Source organism: Tachypleus tridentatus, chromosome 7, assembly GCF_004210375.1.
Source record: "Tachypleus tridentatus isolate NWPU-2018 chromosome 7, ASM421037v1, whole genome shotgun sequence".
In the NCBI taxonomy this organism is placed as follows: Eukaryota; Metazoa; Arthropoda; class Merostomata; order Xiphosura; family Limulidae; genus Tachypleus; species Tachypleus tridentatus.
In genome coordinates, this window is record NC_134831.1 from 63,374,764 (window position 1) to 63,398,352 (window position 23,589).

Genomic DNA, 23,589 nt, shown 5'->3' on the forward strand with positions numbered 1-23,589 from the left:
GAATAACTGGATTTGACTGTCACTCTTATAATGCATTTGCAGCCACAAAGTACAGCATGCGATTTTATTTTGCTGGTAATGGAACACAAACCATGGGACATCAGATTCACAGTCTAGTTGGACGTCACCTTTTAACAATCATATTTTTAATATACATTGTATCTATGTTCATTTATTATAACTAACTATATGTGTTATTTCAAATAATTAAAACTGTTTTATTAACATTTTTATTTCGAGGCCAACATTATGATGTGGCTTTGTACTCAATGAAAGGATCTGGTCTGAAGAGGAGTTAAAACATTATGGAAGAAATAAAAGTAACTTCTTTAAATATCATTATAAAATTGGATTTATCATGAGCTAGTACAGTTATAATTTCATGTAAAACAATAATAATATGCACATCTTAAAACTCTCAGAAACTACATGCATATACTAATATAATGAATTTCATAAGATTATAATTAAGCAAAAACAATGTCACTGCACTGTACTGAGCAGTATTATAAATTTTAAAAACAAGTGTACATAAAAAAATAATTTTTCTCCCTGTAAAACATATTTTCAAAAATAATATATAAATATGCTAAAACATCGTCACAATAGTTGCATTTTTATGGAGATAAATACAGATAAAAATTAGAATGAAAATCAAAATGCATTCGTACAATACAGGTCAGTACACAATGCAATAAACTTGTTACAATTTTAAAATGCTCTCTTTAATAGTTATTCATTGAATATTTAAAAACACACACATAAACTTCTAGTAAAATTAGTTCAAACATTACTCAAAGGAAAGTATCAGAACAATAATCCTCTTAGTAGACAGTACTAATACTAGAATTCAGTGTTTCAAACTAAAGCGACAGAACAACAAAATCTTTCATTTCAAAATGTGTACTAAAACATTAAAAAAGACAGCACCATCACATTCTTCACATCATAAGTTTTCTTAACGGTATCAGCTATGATATAGTTTATAAGCCATCCTATCAACCCACATTATTTAATAAGTGAACCACACACTTATGCTGAATTTGAAAACAAAGATCAGTTGGTTTGACATCACTATTTTAAGATAATAATCTCAGATGTATACATGTGAGGTTTCACCAATGCAAAGAAAAACTGAATGATAAATGTGGTAGCTGTTGTCGCTCTCTGATACCATGTTCTCTACATGTACACATGTAAATAATAAAACATTTTACTACAATCTCTTTATAGGTGAATATAAAGGCATTTACTAAATAACTCAAAAAATTATTATACACAATAATGTGATTTCAGGTTTGTATCACCTGCATAACCTCTAACTATAAATAACAAAAAAATATGTTTGTGTACAATTTATACTTTTACAAATAAAGGTCTAATTCATATGACATCTAGAACCATTTAATGGGCTCCATTTTAAAAGCAACTCAATGTTTTTTTTTATTATATTTAACTGGTTGACTTCAAATATAAAATGTACTTCCTAAGAGTAAGTTAAACAAGTCATGCTTCTAAAAATACAAAGTTAAGGTTCAGAGGCTCAGTAAAGTTATCCTAACATTTTAAATTACCTTTCATGTACTACACTACGACAAGTACGCTGTATACCTCACCACAGATTCTCTTAACAAATCTTATAACAACAACATTTAACCATACCCAATCTGCTTTCTTCATAAAGTCCATGCATGATGGTCCTTTATAAATGAAACAAGTAATTTTCAGTAAAAAAATATAATATACAACTAATAACTGCTGGTCACCTCACAGAAACATTCAATCTTAATATTGATTATTAATTATTCATATCTAGTGCAAATATAATATGAAGCATATCTGACCACAGCAACACCTGCCACCAGGTGAGATCCTTAAATATGATAAGTATCAACAAAAAATACATAAGAAAAGTAATAGGTCAACTTACCTTAGTAAAAGGTGAACAGAAGTGTGTAGAATCACTACATGAGAAAGACATAATCAATGGTTCAAATAATGTGTGATGAATGTATTGGGAGCTGTCTACATCCCATTCTGAATGGTCTCCTCCATTAGCTTCCTGAAGAAGTTAACAGACATGATTGTCCAGTTAGGCATAGCAAGAAGATAGCAAAAGCAAGTCACCTAAGAAAAGAAGAGTCTGAAGATCCAACAAGTGAGAATGACAGGTAAAAGAGCATATGACTCAAGAAAACATCCAGAGCAGAAGAAGAACCAATTGGCAGTGTCCAGAACTGGAAAACATGATCTTTGTGAATGAACAAAAGAAACCAACATGACACTGGAATATGAAGATAGACATCCATTATGATGAAGTGTCTATCCAGAGACCTTAGAAAAAAACAACAACTGAAGTGACAAGTAATATTCCATGGTGGAACAAGATAGCTCCAGATAAGAGTTAAATCTGGACAGGTCTATGATGGGTCTCCAATCTCTCATCTTTTGATGGATGAAATTATATGGGGCTAAAATTCCAGTTGAGTGGGTAATACTCATTCTACAGTCACTTTATTTATTAGATTTTAAAAAAGACTAGGCAAGTCAAATGTAACAGGTACAATCCCAAGAAGGAGGGAAGGAGATATTAAAAGTGGATGAAGGGGGCAGAAATGAAGGTAGAAACCTTTAGACTGAACCCACACGACTGTCATGAAGTGCAGTCAAAAAGATAAATAAATAAAACATACTTAGAAAAAGTACATATTACTAATTAACCAACAAAACTAAGAAATGTGTAGAGTCTACAAAGTATGTAAAATAACAAACTTGCAAAACTATGAAGTTCTACCTAAAACATAAAATAGTAAGTAACATCTGAAGGACAAAAGATTTAACGAATTTAGAAGATAAAAGACATGTAAATATGTAACTTAAGTCCATTCAAAGAACCAAAGACAAAAGACATAAAAGTAAAACTTATCTTGAATAACATAAGGATGAAAAGGCACTCAGTAACAATAACAAAACTTGTATCAAATCTAATTCCCAATTAGATGTGACTAATTGCAAAGAAAAAGGAATTTATAAACTAGTATAAATAGTAGGAGAAAGTATAAATTATGAACCAACACATCCATAACATTGGGAAAAGTAACTATTGTGCAAAACATATACATATACTGAAAATTAAACAAAAATTAAATAATAATCAAACTCTAAATGCAAATTTCAACTGAAGTACCTTAGAAGGTAAAGGAATTATAAAAATCTAACTTACCAAGTACTGAACAGAGAAAACACAAAAGACCTAAATTATCATGTTAGGAAATTATTTCAATGCATACAATTTCACATAAACTTGTTCAATATGGACATGCCTCCTGGGAGTGAAGAATACATACTGAAAAACTGACCATAGACATCCTGAAAAAAGAGAACAATATCTAATCTAGGAGATTACATGGAGGTCAGTTAACAGATGGAAGGTGCTGTACAAAGAAATTTCCATACAGTAATTATATCCTTCCTTACAAAAATTCATAATGTGAAAGGAGTAAATAGTTGGCTAAACACAAGACATGAACTCCCACAAACTAAAGCCTGTACTTACCCACCAGACTTCATCAACCCAGAAAGCTGGGAATTCATGTGAGAACCTTTGTTGACCATCATGGGAATTTCATAATCTGCGATATTAAATGTTGAATTCATATGAAGAAACAATAATTTAGAAAACGTTTCTAACACAAATGAATATAAACAATGGAAATTAAACACAAGAAGTCAAAACTTGAAGTTGAAACTAATGTAAATTTCTGATCAAACACAGTCACAATTTTGTAATCACATGTAAAGTTAAAACACATGTCTACACAGTAGAATGGTAATTGAAAAATTGAAGATTATTCTAGAATTGTAGAGGGAACTAGCTGGGCCAGTACAGATGTTGCAATCTGATTGTTGGACAGTTGTCACATAATAAGCATGCTCTGAAATGGTGCAAATCCAATGGGGTATAAAGATTGGTGTGCTGTAGAAAAACATTTTTCTTTAGCAATGTTTGGGACCAAGGATTAAGATAGCTTGACATGAGAGAAAGTGGTTCTATTTTGGAATTTTAAGATTTTAACACATGTGGTACAAGTTAATAATTTATGTTATTATGTAATGACTGATACTAGAATAAACACTTACACTTCATTGCTTCCTAATGTAGTTTCAGAAGTAGGGAAAAATTATGTCACAAAAAACATCCACCATTTCTAAGAAAACAATGTCAATCAAGGTACAACCCATGGTAAAACTTATTCCTGCTTAGTATTTAATATTAAAGAAATTAAAACAAATCTGTAAACTTATCCTTATCTCACATTTTCTATTGTGTCCAAATTATAGCTGTAGCATTAATCCTAGCTGCCATCATTCCCACCTGCCATTTTGTAACATCATATGTACTTTTATAAGATTAATCCTCCATGAAGTAGGTCTAAAACATGCATATGAACATTTTTTAAATCTTAATCTATCCCACAATTATGGAATGTTATACCATAAAAATGTGTTAAACCAAATGTATGAAGCACCTTTGGACCACTTTGTTGTAAGACAAGTATAACAAGGAAAGTGAAGACTAACTCATTACTTACCACGAAAATCTCACCTGGAACTTATAAAAATTCAAAGGGTATTGGTTTGTTTCCCGGCATGGGAACCATTATTCAGCACCCTGGCTGTGAAAGTGGGTTTGTCTCGGGGTACTCCCGTTTCCCCCCACAGCACATTTTGGGTGTTTCTTTACCCAAGCCCTGAAAAGAGGTCCGTTTTTCTAGTAATGAGTGTAGAATCTATTTTAACACGATACCTAACTCTGTCGATGTGCTCTTTCTGCATCCCCTTGTTTGTGACATCATGTCTATAACAAAAGCAAAACTCGATCTTCCTAACTTAGTTCGGCTCGACAAGACTTCTTTGCAGCTACATCCGACCTACTGACCACTAAATACCAATCAAGGTAACTACCATTATTGCTTATATTCAGTATTGCTAGTTTTCTTATAAAGTATTACCTCTCAAGTTATGTCTAACCTCTGAACACGTGTGGAGCTGAAGAAAAACAATAGTTTCTGAGTGCTCCTGGTTTGCCTTTTGGATTTTCCCATGAAGGTTTAAAAAACCAAAATGACTACTATGATAAATTTGGATTTGGTTTTGTGCTACTTTATGAAAGACAGAAGTGTTGTGATAGACACTTATAAATGGAGCCAGTCTTGTTCACAATGGTCATTTGGGTCTCATGATCAAAAGAATAATAAATACACTGGGTCAATACATACCCAAAATTGAAGACTGTAGTATAGTAAGCAGCCAAATAAAAATGTTTTTCAATACAGAAAGTCATTTATATCTAAGATCACTCAATTATTTTGACTGAGCATTAACAAAACATCTTCTTGTCAAAACAGTAGTAAGCCACAGGTTCTAAGCATATATACAAGTAAGAAGTTAAATGATAAAGGTAAACAGTAGTGGGGTAAAACAATTACTAAATGTTTTAAAGCATTTTAAGAAGAGTGAAACATCTCAAAGAAAAGACAGCTGAAGCCCAGAGACACATCAAATTTGCTCCTACTGACCAGCATAAGTACTAATGAGAAATTATAAAAGTTACAGTTTCTAAATCTAAACAGGAAAAAAACTACTGAAATCAAACTTAAAAGTTTAACAGAAGAGACAGAGGTACCCTCATCAGCCACAGACTGAAGTAAGAGAAATTCAGTTTAAAGAGATAGGAAAAACTGTTAGAAATTAGCATTAAGAACTAAATGAAAGTCAAAAATATACTTACCTATACTATTATCACACTTGTTCTCTTAGTTAATATCAAAAATTTGATTCACCTATCTATCTTTTTCATTCTTCTAGCATTCTCTATTTTCAATCTGTATTCTGGTAAAAGTATCACTTCTCATGAAATTTAAATGTGTATTATCATGTGTTTTCCTGCATGTCTGGAAAACAATATCCAATCATTAGGCTATACATGTCCCTGGTCTCTGAGTGACTCACATAATAACTTCTATGGTTACATTTTTTGTCAACTTGTCTGTGTGGGTAGGAAAGGTAATATAAAATATAAATGTCTTAGAATTCTTTTCAATTATAAAATGAAATCATACCTCTACTATTAACACATACAAAAGCTGTTTTCAAGATGATTCATGATGCCAAGAACACAGCATAAATTTCAGTTGAACTCAGAAGCAAAGATCCAGTGTCTTGAAAAGATTATGAGAAAAGGTAGCCATTTGGTTATTGGTATAATACATTACCATACCATTGTCACACAGGCAACAACAACTGACTGAAAGCATACATCATGAATTGCTTACAGTTCTTTGACAATTGTTACCAATATCATGCTTTGTGGAAAATAAAATGTAGTATACCAAACAGTGGTAAAACAATTCATGAAGAGATGGTAGTAGTACCTCAAGAAGTATTCCCTGAATATTGTAGATCCAGCCCATCAATCACCTACCAAGGTCTAAAATTAGTAAGGTTGAAAGGTTGTCTGTAAAGATCTATTAGAGAGATAATTCCTACCACAGTAGCTGAAAGCCAGCAGTTCTTAGATCAACAAATAGGGCAATGGACAATGATGGATACAGTGCTGAAAAGGGTTTGCATTCACTACAAACAAATCACTTGTAATTATAAGTTTCTCACACGTTATGAAGATATTTGCAGATATTCTAGCCTGGAATAAATAATGAAATTTTGGTGGTTGAGATACCATATCAGAATAAGATGAGACTTGAATGTTTTAATTATCCATTTCAATGACTGTAGCTAAAACGTCTAGGAGATCCTTCTGTATAAAAACCTCAACTAAAGACAGAGGAAGGCAGTCATCCACAATAAATAATGCTAGAAAACAAAACCTAGTTGATGAAACCAGCCTGATACAGAGTCTACATGTCAGGTAAAGACATAAAGGGTTTAGACCATCCTAAAACTGAAAATTCCAGTACAGATGAATAAAATGAGCATATCTCCAACTAAATGGAAGAACTGGCATGTGAAAATATCATTTGTCACATCCAGTTAGACATCTAATTTATCATTCAGGTGTGACATAATAGAAGAACTGCTTTCATTCTGAAGTAGGTTATTGCAAGACAGGAATCCAAAGAAAAATATCAACTATCTCCTCTCTTCACTTTGTTTGGAATATCAAAAAAAATGTGAGAATAAATAACAGCTATGAACACAACAACTCCTCAATAAGCAATCCCATTTGAAAATGAGAGAGAAGATCTTTTGGTGGAGATCTTTGTCTGCAAGGGGTGGAAAAGAAGAATCCATCACAGAGAGACCCACAGTAAAACACTTTAAAACTGAACAAGAGTCTAGGGTTATACATGTATACTAGTCAAATGAGGACTTGCAAACATGTGAAAAAGATATGAGATTAAAAAAAATAATTTTATTTACTGATAAAATGCAAACTCTTTAATGGAGAAAGAATGTTTACTGTGATTCTGAATTTGCTATATATTATATGCACAAGTCTGTTAAACACAAAATCAGACAGAATATATGTATTAATAATGTATCTGTGAACTGACAACATCACTTAGGCTCTGAGAAGCTAGTGTGCAAGGTGGTGTTGGAATTAAATTTTGTGCAACTGGATTAAGTGAAAAAGCAAAAAAAACAAAGGATATCAGTGAATGCCCATCCAGTACAGATAGGGTTATTAATGTACGTTTTATTTTGAAGTAATAATACATCGCAAAAAAACAAACATACAAAAATGAGACCACAGAAATCAGTTTTTCTTTTCACAGAAGAAACTGATAATAACTGGCTTGCTTATCCTTATATTGACTTTGTCATATTTATACTTAATAATAAATAATTTAATTTATAGTTAAATATTAAGTCACTGATTATTGAATGAAAGCACCCTGACTGCTGAACCTGACATACACTGTACAGCTAAATTACTAATTAATGCACTAATTTAAATAAAGCTTATTCATTAATATTAACCAAAATTCTTTCCATTTACAGTCTCATAATTCACCTTTCAAAGACAAGTAAACAGATATTTTGATAACAACGTAACTAGAATTAACTTAAGCTTGAGTAACTGTACAACTTCAGATGAAACAAAGGTCTATTTTTTCTGTTTGTTTGGTTTAAATAAAGTACAAAACTACACAATGGGCTACCTGTGCTCTCCCCATCATGGGTATCAAATCTTGGTTCCTAGCAGTGTGAGTCTGCAAACATACAGCTGTGCCACTAGGGGGGTATTTTTTCTGAAGTCAAAAGACATCCATTTACTCAAGTATATCAAAACTACTACCAGAAGGTGGAAAATTATTAATTTAGTTTTACCAAACTCGCTGGTAAGAAGTGCCAATACTCATGCTAACATTTAAAGACCATATCTTTGAGCTGTAAAAACATTTCATAATAGAAATCATGTTCAATAGGGTATATTCCTCATATTTTTCAGAAAGAAAATTAGCCTCTGACTTTGAATGTGATGAAAGAGAAAAGATTCATCTTAACCTGAGTTTTAGTTTTATATCCACAATTTTTATTAGTTAGTGGCAGAAGAAAAATAACCTTTTGATTCATATGGTTGAGCAAAGTATTCATATCCTACCTTTGGGTTCCTTATTTGTCCATGTATTCATGAAAAGGTTAGCAAGCAATGTGAAACATCATATCCTACCTCTGGGTTTTTCAGGGGCTGGTTTCCCAAGACCTGTGAAAGGAACCTCTCCTCCACGTTGAATCTGTCGATACCATGCTTTCTGCTGTTGGGGATTTAAAGTGTGAGGTTTTCCTGTCTTCTTTAATAATGTGGAATCACTTTCATAACCATCAGGGAAGACACTAAAGGATTAAAATGACTGAATATAACGTTTGATGGCTGAATAATCAAGTGATTCTGAGTGTGAGTTATTTATATGAATTAATATTTCCAAGAGGTTTCATAAAAAAAACAAGAAAGATGTTTCAATGGAGAAAGGAATGAAAATAAACAATTACTAACAAGTCTCCAAAATAATAATCAAATAGAGTCATTATTTTTAAACAATGCAAGTGATGTATACATGCACATGTGCTAATTGTGTAGTCTAATGGAAACAAAGTATAAGCTAATTCTTACAACCAGACAGGTGAAATACAGCACAAGCTTAACAGAAGCATTAAGGCAGTGCAAGTAATATATGAGTAAGGTAATTATTTAGAATATTATAAATGATACTTAACAGCATCAGTACATCTAAGCTTATCCTTGAAAATATAAGTGCTGTACCTCATCTTACAGAACAATACAAATAGAGCTAACCTAAAGTGATCCTTCAGAGCATTACAAGAGAAGTATGTTTGAGGTTATCCTTTACAATAATATAAGTGTCATATACCTAATCTTGCAGAATAACACAAATAAGGCAAACCTGAACTTGTCCTTCAGCATATAACAAAAGAAATATGCCTAAGATAATTCTCAAAATGACAAAAGTAAGTTAGTTAATCATGAGATGACACGGAATTATGCCTAAGCTAAGACTTCACAACAATAAATAGATGAATATCCAAACTAATCCCTCAGAACAGAGAAGTAAAAACACTACTAGGTTAACCCTTCTGATCATGTAAATACAGGTACAATATCAAAGGACTACTTATTGAGAATAGATATAAAGAAACTTCCTAATTAAAGCCTTTAAAAGAACACAAGCTATTCCTAGTTAATCCTTTAAAACCATCACAAATAACTCATAAGTTAATGTTTAAGACAGTGCAAACAAATAATGAGTAATATAATAATCATGTACAACAGGACAAAAGATGATTTTTTTAAAGTTAAATTTTCAAGCCACTACATGTAAAACTATAAAATGTTATTTAGTAATTCAGAACACTCAAAATGTAGTCTTTCAAAGTTTCATAAATAATAGTCTTATAACAACATGAAAGATACAATTCTTTTAGTGAGTGTACCAATTAAAATTCCTAGAATTTATCCTTCTTCAAATAGAAGAATATGTAATCATTATATGTACTCACATAAACTTTTCATGCACATTTCCTGCAATTAGTTAAAGTGTTTTTTTGAAACCGTAGATTAGTTATGAAATTGTATTAACCATCACAGTGAGATACAATTATATACTACAGTAACCATTCTACAAAATCTATGCTTATTTGACTATGAATCTCAGTCATTATTTTCCTGGGATAAATGAGCATCCTAACAACCTGGCTATGTTAGACCTGTTCATCTTTGTACCAAAAATAATTATAGTATACATAGATTTAAAAAAATAAAGGAAAAGAAAACCTACTCACAAGGATTGTTTTGGCCAACGTTCTTGGTGGAAAGACCTCTGTTGTTGCTTAAAAACACAAAAAGTACACAAATTACAATGAATCTCACTCACCACACCAAATCTGAGAAACACTTCTGATTTATTTATAAAATCTTCTTGAAAGGACAGAAAATGTAAAGCAATAAGACCAGTGTATATGATAATAAAATTCTATGCTTAGTAATTTCTATTGAGCAGCAACATAAATTATGATTCACAATTTTGTATATTGATTGCAAAGCAAAAATATCACTCATCTGCTGTAAAACTCAATCAGCTTATTTTCCTGTTCTAAAAGTGAATCATAATCTTTAGATATAAACAATCAACGATATTTTAATAATTTTTGTAGTTTTTAAAACTTTATTAGTGTAATGTTGTAGTCTTGCCTTATACTCAAGTAAACTTACACTTGCAGCATGCTTGAACGTCACATATCAGTTGTAGTATGTACAAATTACAACCTTATCACCATTCATTTTGACTTTTTATGCATGATACACTTTTAAAGGAAAATTCATTTTTAAATTACAGAATGTTTTAATAAGTTAGAAACCAAAATTAGGATAAAGCTTTATAAACGAATTTATTAACAAAGAACAAAAACACTGTAAGAACAAATATTTTTATGTTACTGCAATCAGTCCACACAACTGTGAAACATATATAAATATATATTATGTTAGTATAGATAGCAGTGCACATAGTAAAATTAAAACAAAATTTCTCTAGAATTCTTAATACTTTCTTCCCAAAACTTCCAATGTTGCTAAGAAACTGTAATACTCATTTCAATTTTGTAGAACTTTACATTTTGTAAATAACATTACCATCACTTTAAAATACTTTCTTTTTTGGAAAGCTTCTTTTCAGAACACTGTTCATCTTTTTAACTTTGTCCTAACATTTTTTTTATTTTCCTTATTCATTTTTTATAATTTTCATATTTTATTTAAAAGTGCAGATATCCGTTTGGTACATGCCTGGTCAAATTTTTTATTGCTTTGGAAATTCAAGTATTACACCTACTGATTATTTTTTATTTGAATCATTTTTATAGTGATTGTCTTACAAATCTTCAAAAAATATTTATTTAACAAACATATGAATAGATAATTCAAAGATTTTCACCATAACGAAGCACAGATTTAGAAAGTTTCATGTAATCATAACAGTTTAAAATATGTGGTTTTGAACAAAGCTCTTTTTTGCACAAATTATCTGAAGCAGTGAGTTTTCAAATTTTACTAATCCTTGATAGTTTCTACCACATAAAAAGAAATGCTAGTTTAAATCATTATCACAAACAATACTAACCTCTTCATTGTAGACTTCATCTTCCTAATGGTCAGAGTAAATGAATAAGTATTAAAAACCGAAATACATGTCACACAAATATAAAACTACATGAACCATTTTAGTACAATGAGTTATAAAATTTGAACTAAACAGAATTTACTTTCATGTTACATTACGACTTACAATAAAACTTTGTCATGAAATTAGTCAAAAATATATTTCATAGTATCAGAATTCAAACAATCACACAGTCAAAGTTAGCACACACAAAAATAAAATCTAGTCTTACTACATACGAAAAACGTGCCAAAATTAGAATGTACAAAAGTAACTCAAGCAAATTTAGTATACATATACAAAAACTCAATGTGACCTCAGATCTAGCATATTCACAAATAATTTGTTAAACTAAGTATATAAATTAACATAAGCTTTTATACTCACACAAGCTTGCCTAATTTAATACTCACAAAAAACCATAAATCTAGAAAGAAAAAAAAACTGGAATTGCTATGCATATAAATAAAATTGTAAACTTTTAATATACAGATATAAGTTTGTTAAGCTGGGTAATCACACAACAAATAAAATTATCAAATTTAGTTTAAGCATGGAAATGAAAGAAGTGAACACTTTAATCTTTATATGTTTGAATGCATGTGTGGTGTACATTGCAAATTAACCAAATTTTGCTAAGTTTTACATCCACTTGAATTAAAACTTTGCTTCATTCTTATCAGATGTAACAGTTAAAGTTCTAAGTCTAAATAAATATCCAAATAAAAGAGGTTTACTATTTCAAGGTAAAAGTTATCAGATCAGACACATATACAAATAAACTAACTCTCAGAACAGATAAATGCAAACATAACCTCAAGCATGAAACTGTGTGCTTTGAAAATGTATGCAATCTTGCATATTTTGAACCAGATCTGATTAAACAATTTATACCTAGTATATCTATATTTTATCTAATGTAGTCTAAAAGTATCAGGTTAATACTCCCACAAATACAAAATATGGTAAGCCCAGTACACAGACCCAGGAAATTAAAAACCTACCATGAAAAAGACTTGAACTTAACACCTATCTCTGACAGCAACACATCCTGGATAGTCTCAGAGCCAACAAAACATTCTCAGCTGGTAACCATGTGTCAATAATACACAAACATATATGTACAACTCTAAACAAACTACTAACCCAAACAGTAACAAAGGTGTGGAACATGACATTGAAAGATCTAATTCAACCAGCATTTGATATCAGATATAGAACCTTGGTTCACACCATTGCTGTGTGACTTATGCTTTCCAATCAGAGCTAATGTGGTCTTAGTCCTGAACAGAAAGCTCATTATTTTTATTTTCAAGCAGGTAAACATATAAATTACTTTATCTAGTCTACCTAAACAAGTTACATGGTCAACATATCAGCAATGAAAAAGCTTGTGTTATTCACCTTACCAAAATGAAACATGGACCTTTTACTCAATATGCTGTAACTACTAGGCATACCATTTACCAAATCTACATATGATATGCAAAGAATATTTGTACAGTAAATTTACACGACAGCTGATTTAAATTCAACCTAAAATTTATATATTTCAAGTCATCTCACTGGTTAATGATGTACATAACAATATCATGATCATAATTCACTTCATTTTCACAACTGTGATGATCAGTTCTTCTGACATATAATAACTAAATGTAACCAACTTTATTACTGACTAATATAACTGCATTCTAATCAGATACTATTAAACTATGCATTTATTTTCTATCTTGATTTGATCAAAATTGTTTGTACCTGCAATACAAGCTATTAATAAATCATGTGCCTTGTCACTTGTAGTAAATACAGCACTTATCAAATTAATAGTATCTTGTATGCGTACTTTTATCAATCGTTATGTGTATCTCGTTCAAAAAAGTATTACATATTACCTTTCTAACCCTTTCACTATGCAGATGGGGTGGAAAATCCTTATTTACATGCTGCACAAACGAAAAATAACTGATTTTTTTTTTACCTTATGAACTCATCATATAGCATACAAAAGTGAGGAATAAATACCAAAAAATCATACAATGGCCTTTGTGTAGGCCTAATGATGTGTCAAATGAGGAGGGAGCAGGAAGGGTTCGTTGGGTCTGAGTAACCTTACTGACTGCGAAATAAGACAGGAGGGTGAGCAGAATTTGTTTGTTTTTCCATATGTGGTATCACACTCCAATCTTATCTCACTGACTAGAACAGCATTGGTTGTAAATAACGTGACTATATTTTACGAATATTACACTTAGCACACTAATATAAATCACTAAAACAACTATATAAGTACCTAATATTTACAGATAGATACATTTTTCATTGCTGTGTATAAGTGTCTGGGGTGACATCTGTAGGTCACTGGTACAATCAAATATCAGCTAGGATTTCAAACTGTGTTGGAAAAACTTAAAACTCCATAGTATGCAAAAAGCAGTTAACGTGGGAAATATTATATAATGCATGGGGCAGTAAAAGGGTTAATTATATGCATATCAGTCAGTCATGAAATATCTAGTATATGGAATATGTATTACCTACCCAACATAAGAATATGGTATAAACACTGTTACTCAAATATTTTGTACTTAATCAAAACACTATTTATCTAATCTAATATATTTGGCTCACATCAAGGAACAAACCCTTGTACAAAAACATAAAAAAGGAACAGATGCAGTATATACTACATACTAGCTAGCACCAACTAGAATGTTATTAAAAACTAGTTTATAAACAGGCAAATTATTATCATTCCATTACATGCTAACATACTGAAATCCTACCAGTCGATCAATTTCTCTCCAGAAATCTGCCCAAAACTGAAAACAGAAGTTATTACTGATGTTACTTAAAGTATATTATGCATTTTGTTCAGTGATTTAACACAAACCCATATAAAACTATGATTATTTAAAATCATATAAAGCATGGACATACATGTATAATCATATTTTTCCTATGCCTAATTTTTATCATGAGTTTTGTTAACTATATAAATTACAAAGCAAACCAGCTGTATCAGTAGTTCTCAAACTCTGTAACTGTAAACCTATCCACATTAAGAAAATAAAACCAATTACAATTCCCTCAGGTTTAGAATGTGAGTAACTAAGTGGGAAGAAAACCATACAGTGTAAGTCTGATGTATCATGATCATTATGAGATGCCATACGACGAGATAATCAAATTATTTGTAATATTCCTCAACAATTTTCTTATTTGGATGTTTTAAAACATTTTGTTTATCAAATCAATAAACTTTGCTTTAAAAATAAATGTGCAGCTGGCATCTCTTCTGGCAGAGTCCTTTGCTTGCCTATGCAGAGTGCACTTCTTAGTTTGAGAACCACTGAGATATACATATTAGTTTTTCTCTTTCTAATAAAAACTATAAGTATAAATAACCACTTGAATAAACGTCAGCTTCAATCTAAAGCTCAAAACTAGCAAGTATAGTATCAAAGTTGACTTTATGATTTATAAAAACACCAACTTGCTGTCACTTAAAGTTACTGTAAAAAAAACAAACAAAAAACACTAAAATTTGGACTGAATGTTATTCAGACATTTGGAGCAATTGTAACATATCTATGTATATCCAATATTAAGCAAGTAACATAAAATCATTTAATAGTACCCCTTGCGACTATTACACAGACCTTAAAAAAACAAAATTACTGTAATTCAAGTCACTACACTGCTACCCAAAAAGAGAATTATTTTTTATATTCTATAGAATTATATTCTATATTAAAAATAACAACAAAACAACAGGAAAAAGTATTTATATATGTATCATTAACAGGAAGCAGAATATTAACCTCACTGAATATAATTCAAGGGTGAAATTCTCTTAGAACTCACTGATACTGAGTACTGAAACTTATTTTTAAGGTGGTACTAGTACCAGGACTTTGAACTTCTTTGTCATTTGTTATGTTTAGATTTATATATTTTTTTATTTTTCAAAAACAAATCCACCTTATCCAGCTAAGTATCTCTACTCCTTTTTTTTTCTTAGAATTTCACCCCATAAAGATTTTGCAATTACAAAAGTGCATCATAAATTTCAAAAACATTGCATAACTCAAAGACTTTTTTTTTACTAATTTTAAGGTTAGTCCTATTAATATAAACAAAATAAACAAGAACCTGCAACCAACCACCTAAAAGACATAAGTTACCATACACAAATTTCTCCTGCAACAGGAGGGGCTCAACCAACTGGAAAGTGCTTTATAAAAAATGGTTTAACAAAAATTATCATTATATTACTTATGTGTGTGTTTCGTAGATTACACACCTTCATAAAAGCACTGAGTTATATATTTTTGTTTGTTTGAGACCAAAGCCACATCATGCTATCTGCTATACTGAAGGGAATCAAACCCTTGAATGTAACATTGGAAATCTAAAGACTGATCACTATCCTACCAGGGAACAGCTTATTGATTGTTACTATATTTAACCAAGTGTCAGTGACGAGAGCTTTGAACAATAGCCTATCTTCTTTGCTGTGAACTAAATGTAATTCCAAAGATTCTTTTTGTTGCTGTTTTCTGAATTATTCATGACTATTGCACAATAAGTATCAACAATATATTCTCCAAATAAAACTTATTATGAAAGAACAAGAATTTCTTTGTTGCAAAGAAAGTTGCTGATGCAGCTTTTTTTTTTGAGAGGGGATCAAATCTTGATTAACAGTAGTATTTGGAAGTGGAAATAAAACCATTAATGCATGACAAAAACAGAAGCAGATACTGGAAGTTCAGTTTAAAATAAATTATATTCATTTTCCTAACATACACATACATGTAACAATCAAACCACTGATGAAACAATATGTTATCAAACAACTATATGTACATGAATGAGCTTGGTTAACTTAAGAATAACTCAAAATTTCACAGTAAAATACAAAAAATGCTACAAAAATTATGGACTTTTGAAACATTACAAAAATGCTAAAATTAAATAAATACTGACTCAAAACAACAGCTTAAAATAAGATAAAATTGTACAAAACTGCAGTTTTTAATATAGCTGAATTAGACATTTGTTGCTGTTATTTGTAAAAACTTGATTTTACATTTAAAAAAATGTGTATCATATGTTTTCAGTTTCTGTGAAATTGGTGAAAAACTCGAATCCTTTATTTTAAAATTATAAAAAAAGGCATTACTGTTCCTATGGATATGGCTTAAGAAATAAAGCAACACAGTCTTCTTAATGCAAACTAAAAAATTTAAATGGTTATAACAGATTGAGAGGTAAATTACCGTTTAAAAATAAAAAATTAATCAAACAGCAAATTTCTAAATGTGAATCACAACTACAATTTTTAAATGAAATATTTAGAACTTACCAACCCTTGTGAGTTCATCTTAATGTTAAGTGTAATAAAATGTCTGAAAAAATTATTTTCTTTCCATTTAAAACTAATAACTATTAAGTTACAAATTCATATTGCTGTGAAATCATAATGAACCACGTTTTTATCATTTACAATAAAAAATATTGAAACTTACTTTCATGTAAACATTTATCCAACAAAACCTCTCTTCCAATGATGAAGAAACAGTTTTTGAGCAAAATGATAATAAATACTTGGCCTTATTTGATCACTTACCAATATAGCTTCTCTCTGTGCAATGGAAGAATGTCCAGGTTCGTAATCTTCTATGCTATGTGGCTGATTTTTGTACACTTCTTGGCATGATCTTGACACAGGTGAAGTAAGAGGTGATTCAAAACTGAGTGGAAATCAAAGTGTTCTGTTCTTAAAATTTCAACAGTACAAGCTAAAAAAGTCTTGAATGGTAATAAAGAAATAAAGACAAACTTTGACATAGTTAAAATGTTATCATGATGAAAATTAACAGAATTAGCTAATACAAACACCAACAAATATATACAAAATAAGGTATGAGGACATAGATAACTAGAACAGTTAAATTTCTTGTACAATGTAAGTGTACATATCTTGAAACACGAAGAAAATTTATTACCTGATAAAGTGAAAATTATGAAAATAGAAATATCATAAAATGAGTTTAATATTGAGTGAATAAAACTCAAATCATTACTATAATAATTGTGCTTTTATTAACAATACAAACACACAAAAAATAAACCTTTACAAATTGGTTATTAAACTTTTTTTTCAAAATCAAAGTATGTTACAATGTGCTAGTAAATTAATCAAATTCTTCAAGTAAAATGAAAATAATAATAGTCACTTCATTATATGAAAATTTCACACACGTATTAAGCTTTACTAAGAACTCAATAAAACACATTTTAAAATGCTGTTTAGTATGGAATGAGTTTTATATACAGAAATTCACTTTTACAAAATAATATTTAATTGGTAAAATACATCACAGATGCAGAAAATGACACAAGGGTTATCTGTGCTAGATGTCCCTAATTTGGATCTGACAGATCAAGTGGAAGTTGGCTTGTCAATAACTACCATTTCCAATGCTTTGGTACTCTACCATAATAGTAGAATTTGACCATTACTCTTAAAATACATCTATACCACAAAGTGATATGTCTGATTTTACAACAATGAGAAGCTAACTACAAACACTCTGATTCACAGTTTGGCATACTAACTACAAGGCCAGATTTTGTATAAACTTTGATAAAAGATAAACAAAAAAAATTGAGGATCACTCAGCTAATGAATCAGATAATTTAATCCATTAGCTTTTGAGGCAAAATCTGAGTCTCCTAGGTGATAAAAAGATAACACTAAAAATAATGCTCCTGAAAAATCTAATTTTTAGCTCATAAAAAGTAATAAATAATATATAAGAAGCACAAAAATGAGATAATCACATCAAAGCTAAAAACAACAGCAGCTATAAATGTCTACAAAATTCCTTGATTGATTTTATAAGCTTTAGTCTTTGATTTCATTAGTTTCCACATTGTCAGGTCTTCCTAAAGTGACTGCTTCGTTGAAAAAAAAACAGTTTAAATGTCATAAGTATTCTGTGCTAAAATATTTATATTTTTTATTACATACATGTATTAATACATTATCATTAGATACTGCAGACTTGCATATTAATACATAAAACCTAGTCATAATTGGTTTCAATACTATAATGAAATCAAATAGTAGGATGAAAAGAATGCCACTATATTAATTTATGTTCCTAACCACTCAGAATTAATAGGCCCAGCACAGCCAGGTGGTTAGGGCATTTATCTTGTAATCTGAGGATCAGGGGTTCAAATCCCTGACACACCAAATATTCTCGCCTTTTCAGCTGTGGTGGCATTATAATGTGATTGTCAATCCCACTATTCATTGGTAAAAAAGTAGCCCAAACGTTGGCAGTGGATGGTGATGACTAGCTGCGTTCCCTCTAGTCTTGAACTGCTAAATTAGGAATGGCTAGTGCAGGTAGTCCTTATGTAGCTTTGTGCAAAATTCAAAAACAAACAATCAAAATTCATAAATTATGTCATGTTTCTTCTATTATTTGAAAGAAAAGGTATTTTTAACTTCAATGCTTTCATTATGTATAATATTTTAAACTTACTATTGCTTCTCATGAATAATTCCTTCCTTTTTTGGCCCTCGACTTCTCTCTGGTTTAGAGCGATGTGTGTAAGTTGCATATTTGGTGCCATGTGTAAAATAATCTACAAAAAAAAGAATAAAAGGTTACATTAAACCTACACAGCAAATATACTTGTATTCAAATTACAAGGTTATAGTTATTAATGTAATTGTAACATAGATGTAAAAGTCAATAGCTAAGAACCCTATTTCTTTCTGTTAGTTTTATGCTTTTTTGACAAGGCTACTGTGGATTATACGTTTTCTCTAGATTCACCTTGCATCTCCCTAATGATAGTCACACCAAGCCTCATGCAAAATTACCATCTAAATAAAACTCCCAAAATTTAAGACACCTTCTATATTAGGTTAAACACATTTTCCAGTGTAAGAAACTCTCTCTCTCTCTTTAAAGATATTTTTTCATCTAAATCAGACTTAAACATGTAGCTTTTAATGTGAATAAAACTCTCTCTACAAATATACTGACTCTCTAACTATACAGTCAGATTTAGACTGCATCCTTTTCAATAACCTCAATGTGGGAGAAAAGTATTGGAGAAGGACACATACAAGCCTGTAGAAAATCCTCTAGCAAGTAGTTTAAGTAGGTAGCTAAAGACACAGAAATGTGATGAATCTGATTAGATGTGACTCTCAGAAATTTCCTCACCTGTAACGAAAGTCCAGAAAAAGTAATATGGGTGAAATTGCAAAACCCTCTTGTAAAAGTAATTGTTGATAAATCTCAGAAACAGAAAGATCTCAATAAATTAAGAGTCGAGTTCCATTACCTCTAAAAGAGTTTGTGAAAGCCACCTAATGTCTCAGGGGTCTAACATAACATAACAACTGATCTGTATTTGATTGGTCACAGAGGTAAGAAATAGCTGGCAAAAGAACTGGTGAGATGGATTAACCCACTTCCTTGACTGCCAGAGTCTTAGGAATAATGGATCTATCAGGACAGAAGTGGAGTGATAAGAGTACTTTGCACATGTAGTGCAAACAACTCTGACCTATGGAACCCACATGATTGCAGCAACAAAGTATACTCTTTAAGGGAAAGATGATACATGGTACATGAGGCTAAAGGCCCAAATGGATGTTGAGACAAAGAATGCAATACCACTCCAATATCCCAGTTGAGTAATTGAAAATGCCATTTTGGATGAAGGACACAAAATGATTGGGAAAGGCTAAGTAGCACTGGAAATTCAAACTTTCCAATGTGTTTTCACATTTATACAATGACATACTTATAAGTGTGTCACATCTATTAATAAATGGCCATTGTGGGTCTATGAATGGACTGAGACATATACAAGGCAACTTTAGAAGGTAAACCCCAATGCTATGCAAAGGATCATATAACTTCAATACATGAAGTTTGATCTCAGGAAAGTTTTGGTGTAGAATCTTGGATTCAGGTTGCTTCAACAGATATAGCCAAAGAGGCAGAGGTAAACCCTCTTGAAGATGCTGTAAAAGAGAAAACCATGATTGGGCTTGCCAGTCTGGAACTACCAACAGCTCTCCAGTAAAGAATCGAATCATAGTCAGAAGTTTGGGTAACAGAGAAATTGGTAGAAAGGCATAGAAGTGCCATACTATCCAATCTTGACTGAATGTACTAATCACCAAAGCTTGCAGATGAGGTACCTTGGACCAAAATCACTTATAGTTGAGAGTTTCAATGAGGGTGAAATGCATCAATCCTCAGAGTTCCAAACTGAAACCAAATCTACCAGAAAACTTCCTGATGAAGTATCTATTCAGTTAGAAAATTTTGATTGGGCCGAGACAGGTGATCTACTATTAAATTAATCACTCCTGGAACACAGCAAGCCTGGTTTCTGATACAACGAGAGTGAGTCCAGTACAGAATATCTAAAGTTTGAAAACAAAGTTCCCAATAATGCATTCCATCATAACAGGAAATGTAGGAGATCACTATGGAATTGATGAAATTAATCATGACTCTTTTCCCCTGCAATACATTTAGACCTTGAACATTTGCTTGTTAAACAGAAAGAAGTTCTAAATTATTGATGTGGAAGGAAGATTCGTCTTCCATCTATAGGCCTTAGAATTCCTGGTTTTCAGTAAATACACCTCATCACTGAACTGAGGCATCTGTGATGAGATGGCACTCAGGACAAGGGGAAGGTATAGAAACATGGATGGAACTGTTGATCCAATGCAGTCACCACTAGAGAACTAAGATGATGCTCCTGATTAAGGAGACTGGATGATCTAGTGGATCAGAAATAATAATTGATTGGTCACACAGTGATTATTGAAGGGACTGCATGTGTTCGTCCCAAAAAAATCTGAGATTTGAGGGTTGCCCAAATCCCCAAAGGAGATAACACCATCCATGTGAGTAAGAGCTTTTCAGTTCATTTTATAGCCTGAGACCAGATGGCAGTTGGCTGAGTGTGGCTTAAAACATGTTGAAAAAGACAACTAGATGCATAATATATTAAGTCAGCAAGAGAATGTATCACTCAGTTCTGATAAAAAGCCAGACTTCATGGCTTCTAAAAGGAAAATCTGTGTATGTTGTTCTGCACACTGAAGAAATGATGAAAAAGTAACCAGTCATGAAATGTGTACATAATCAAAGTATGAAGGTCACAAGAAACTCTCATACAACTCTGTAGAAGACATATGGTACATAAGCTAGGCCAAAAGGTAGAGCCTTTAAACGAAAAACCTGACCTCTGAACATAAAACATACAAAGTAGCAGGATGATTTTGTTATGAGAATATGGATTTATGCATCAGCAACACCAAACTTGGTCATATACAGAACTATTGATGAATGCCAATGTAGGTAGAAAAGTCACTCCTGGAAGGATTGAAGAATTGGTTGATACAAGAAAGATTGCCTATCAGCCACCAATCTCACATTTTCTTAAGCACAATATATAAACAAGAATAAAATCCCAGAAGAAAGGAATCAACTCTCTCTATCACTGCCCTGATGAATAGCTTTCTGATAATCTTAGAGCAAAGATACACACTTAATGGATTTGTTTTGGATGGAAAAAACACAGGTTTGAAAGATAATGGTGGTAGAGAAAATAACGGAATGACTACCCCACACACCAGAACCTAAAGTACCCATGAATTTGTGATGCAGAAATTTCAGGTGTCCTTCAATTTTTGTAACCTCACTCCCCCAGACTCCATACACATGGAGTTGTCACCAACATCATTAGCGATGGTCTTCTTGAATGAAGGTGCTTTGAATATAAGGATGGAATTTATTCTTAGTGCCAATAGAGCAAGGAACAGAAGCTGGAGGGGATACATGATGAACAGTTGCACCATAACTTCCAACAGGAGCCAAAGAAAGTTTAGAAGCTAACAACAACAAGTAAAATCAAAAAGAGACAATTTGTTATTCCAATACCTTTGAAACACTCACAAATACCAAGGGACGAAGAAAAGGAGCTTTACGAAATTCATAGAGGACTAAAGCAGGTAGAAAAACTCCCTCTAACAAAGCATCTTCTCTACCCAATAAATTCCAATACTATGCAAGCTAGGAAATCAATGAAAGAAAATAAGCTGGTAATCTTAGCAAGGTAAAAGACAGCAAAAGGTCCAATTCGTCCTCAAGTTGTCTGATAGGCTTTAAACAACAAAAAAATTATTTGAGAGGAGGCAATATCTCAGAACAGGAGTGATGGCAAAACGAATCCAAGAAATTGTGATCACAGGATCCAGTCTGGAACCTCGTATAACCAAAAGAGAATCTAGTCTTTGAAATTGAAACATACAGAGTTAAACCAAAGCATGCCATCCAATCAAATAAGGAGGACAATATATATATTTTCTATTGCATAATACAGCAGTTAATTCATGAACAATAATATCAGGGGAAGGAGAAAACAAAGTAGCCAGACCTTTCAGCCATCAAGAAAGAGGTAGATTCATTGGCAACTGGAGAAAGCCCCCAAACCTCACAAAACCAATGAACTAACTCAAGAAATGGAGCAGAAGATTGCTGATCCAAATTGGTTTCATGAGAAGTCGACTTAGTAAATAAATCCCTGGACCAAATATACGTCACCTCCTCACAATGAATAAGATCACAAACAGACTCAGTTGAATGTGATCCCCTGCAACCTTTGAGAGATGCTAGATAACAGTGATGGAATGGAGGAAGGCTGATTAGCCTTGTTGCTGTAAACAGTAACTTGAGAATTTATGTCTGAAAATGGTGTATCACAATTTTTAAATGATAATTATTAAAGATTATTTATACATACAGTTATTAGTCAATGTGAAAAT

The 23,589-nt window shown here is 31.6% G+C and overlaps 1 protein-coding gene across 35 annotated transcripts in view; it reads right to left on the bottom strand.

Moving 5' to 3' along the window:
• The window catches only part of LOC143255824 (uncharacterized), a 201,908-nt gene that overhangs the window by 32,666 nt on the left and 145,653 nt on the right, over nt 1–23,589 (bottom strand). For 27 of the 35 annotated variants that reach the window (XR_013030880.1, XR_013030877.1, XR_013030874.1 and 24 more), the window contains 6 exons: nt 19,265–19,367; nt 17,335–17,458; nt 14,486–14,521; nt 11,661–11,684; nt 10,324–10,370; nt 8,696–8,859 (listed from right to left, as the gene is read on the bottom strand). Coding sequence is in view for 3 of the 35 variants with exons in the window: in XM_076512122.1 (XP_076368237.1) it covers nt 8,696–8,859; nt 10,324–10,370; nt 11,661–11,684; nt 14,486–14,521; nt 17,335–17,458; nt 19,265–19,367 (498 nt within the window). In the remaining 32 variants the exon portion in view is untranslated. The remainder of the gene's footprint in view (nt 1–8,695; nt 8,860–10,323; nt 10,371–11,660; nt 11,685–14,485; nt 14,522–17,334; nt 17,459–19,264; nt 19,368–23,589) is intronic. The other 8 variants (XR_013030881.1, XR_013030878.1, XR_013030871.1 and 5 more) reach the window with 3 other exon arrangements.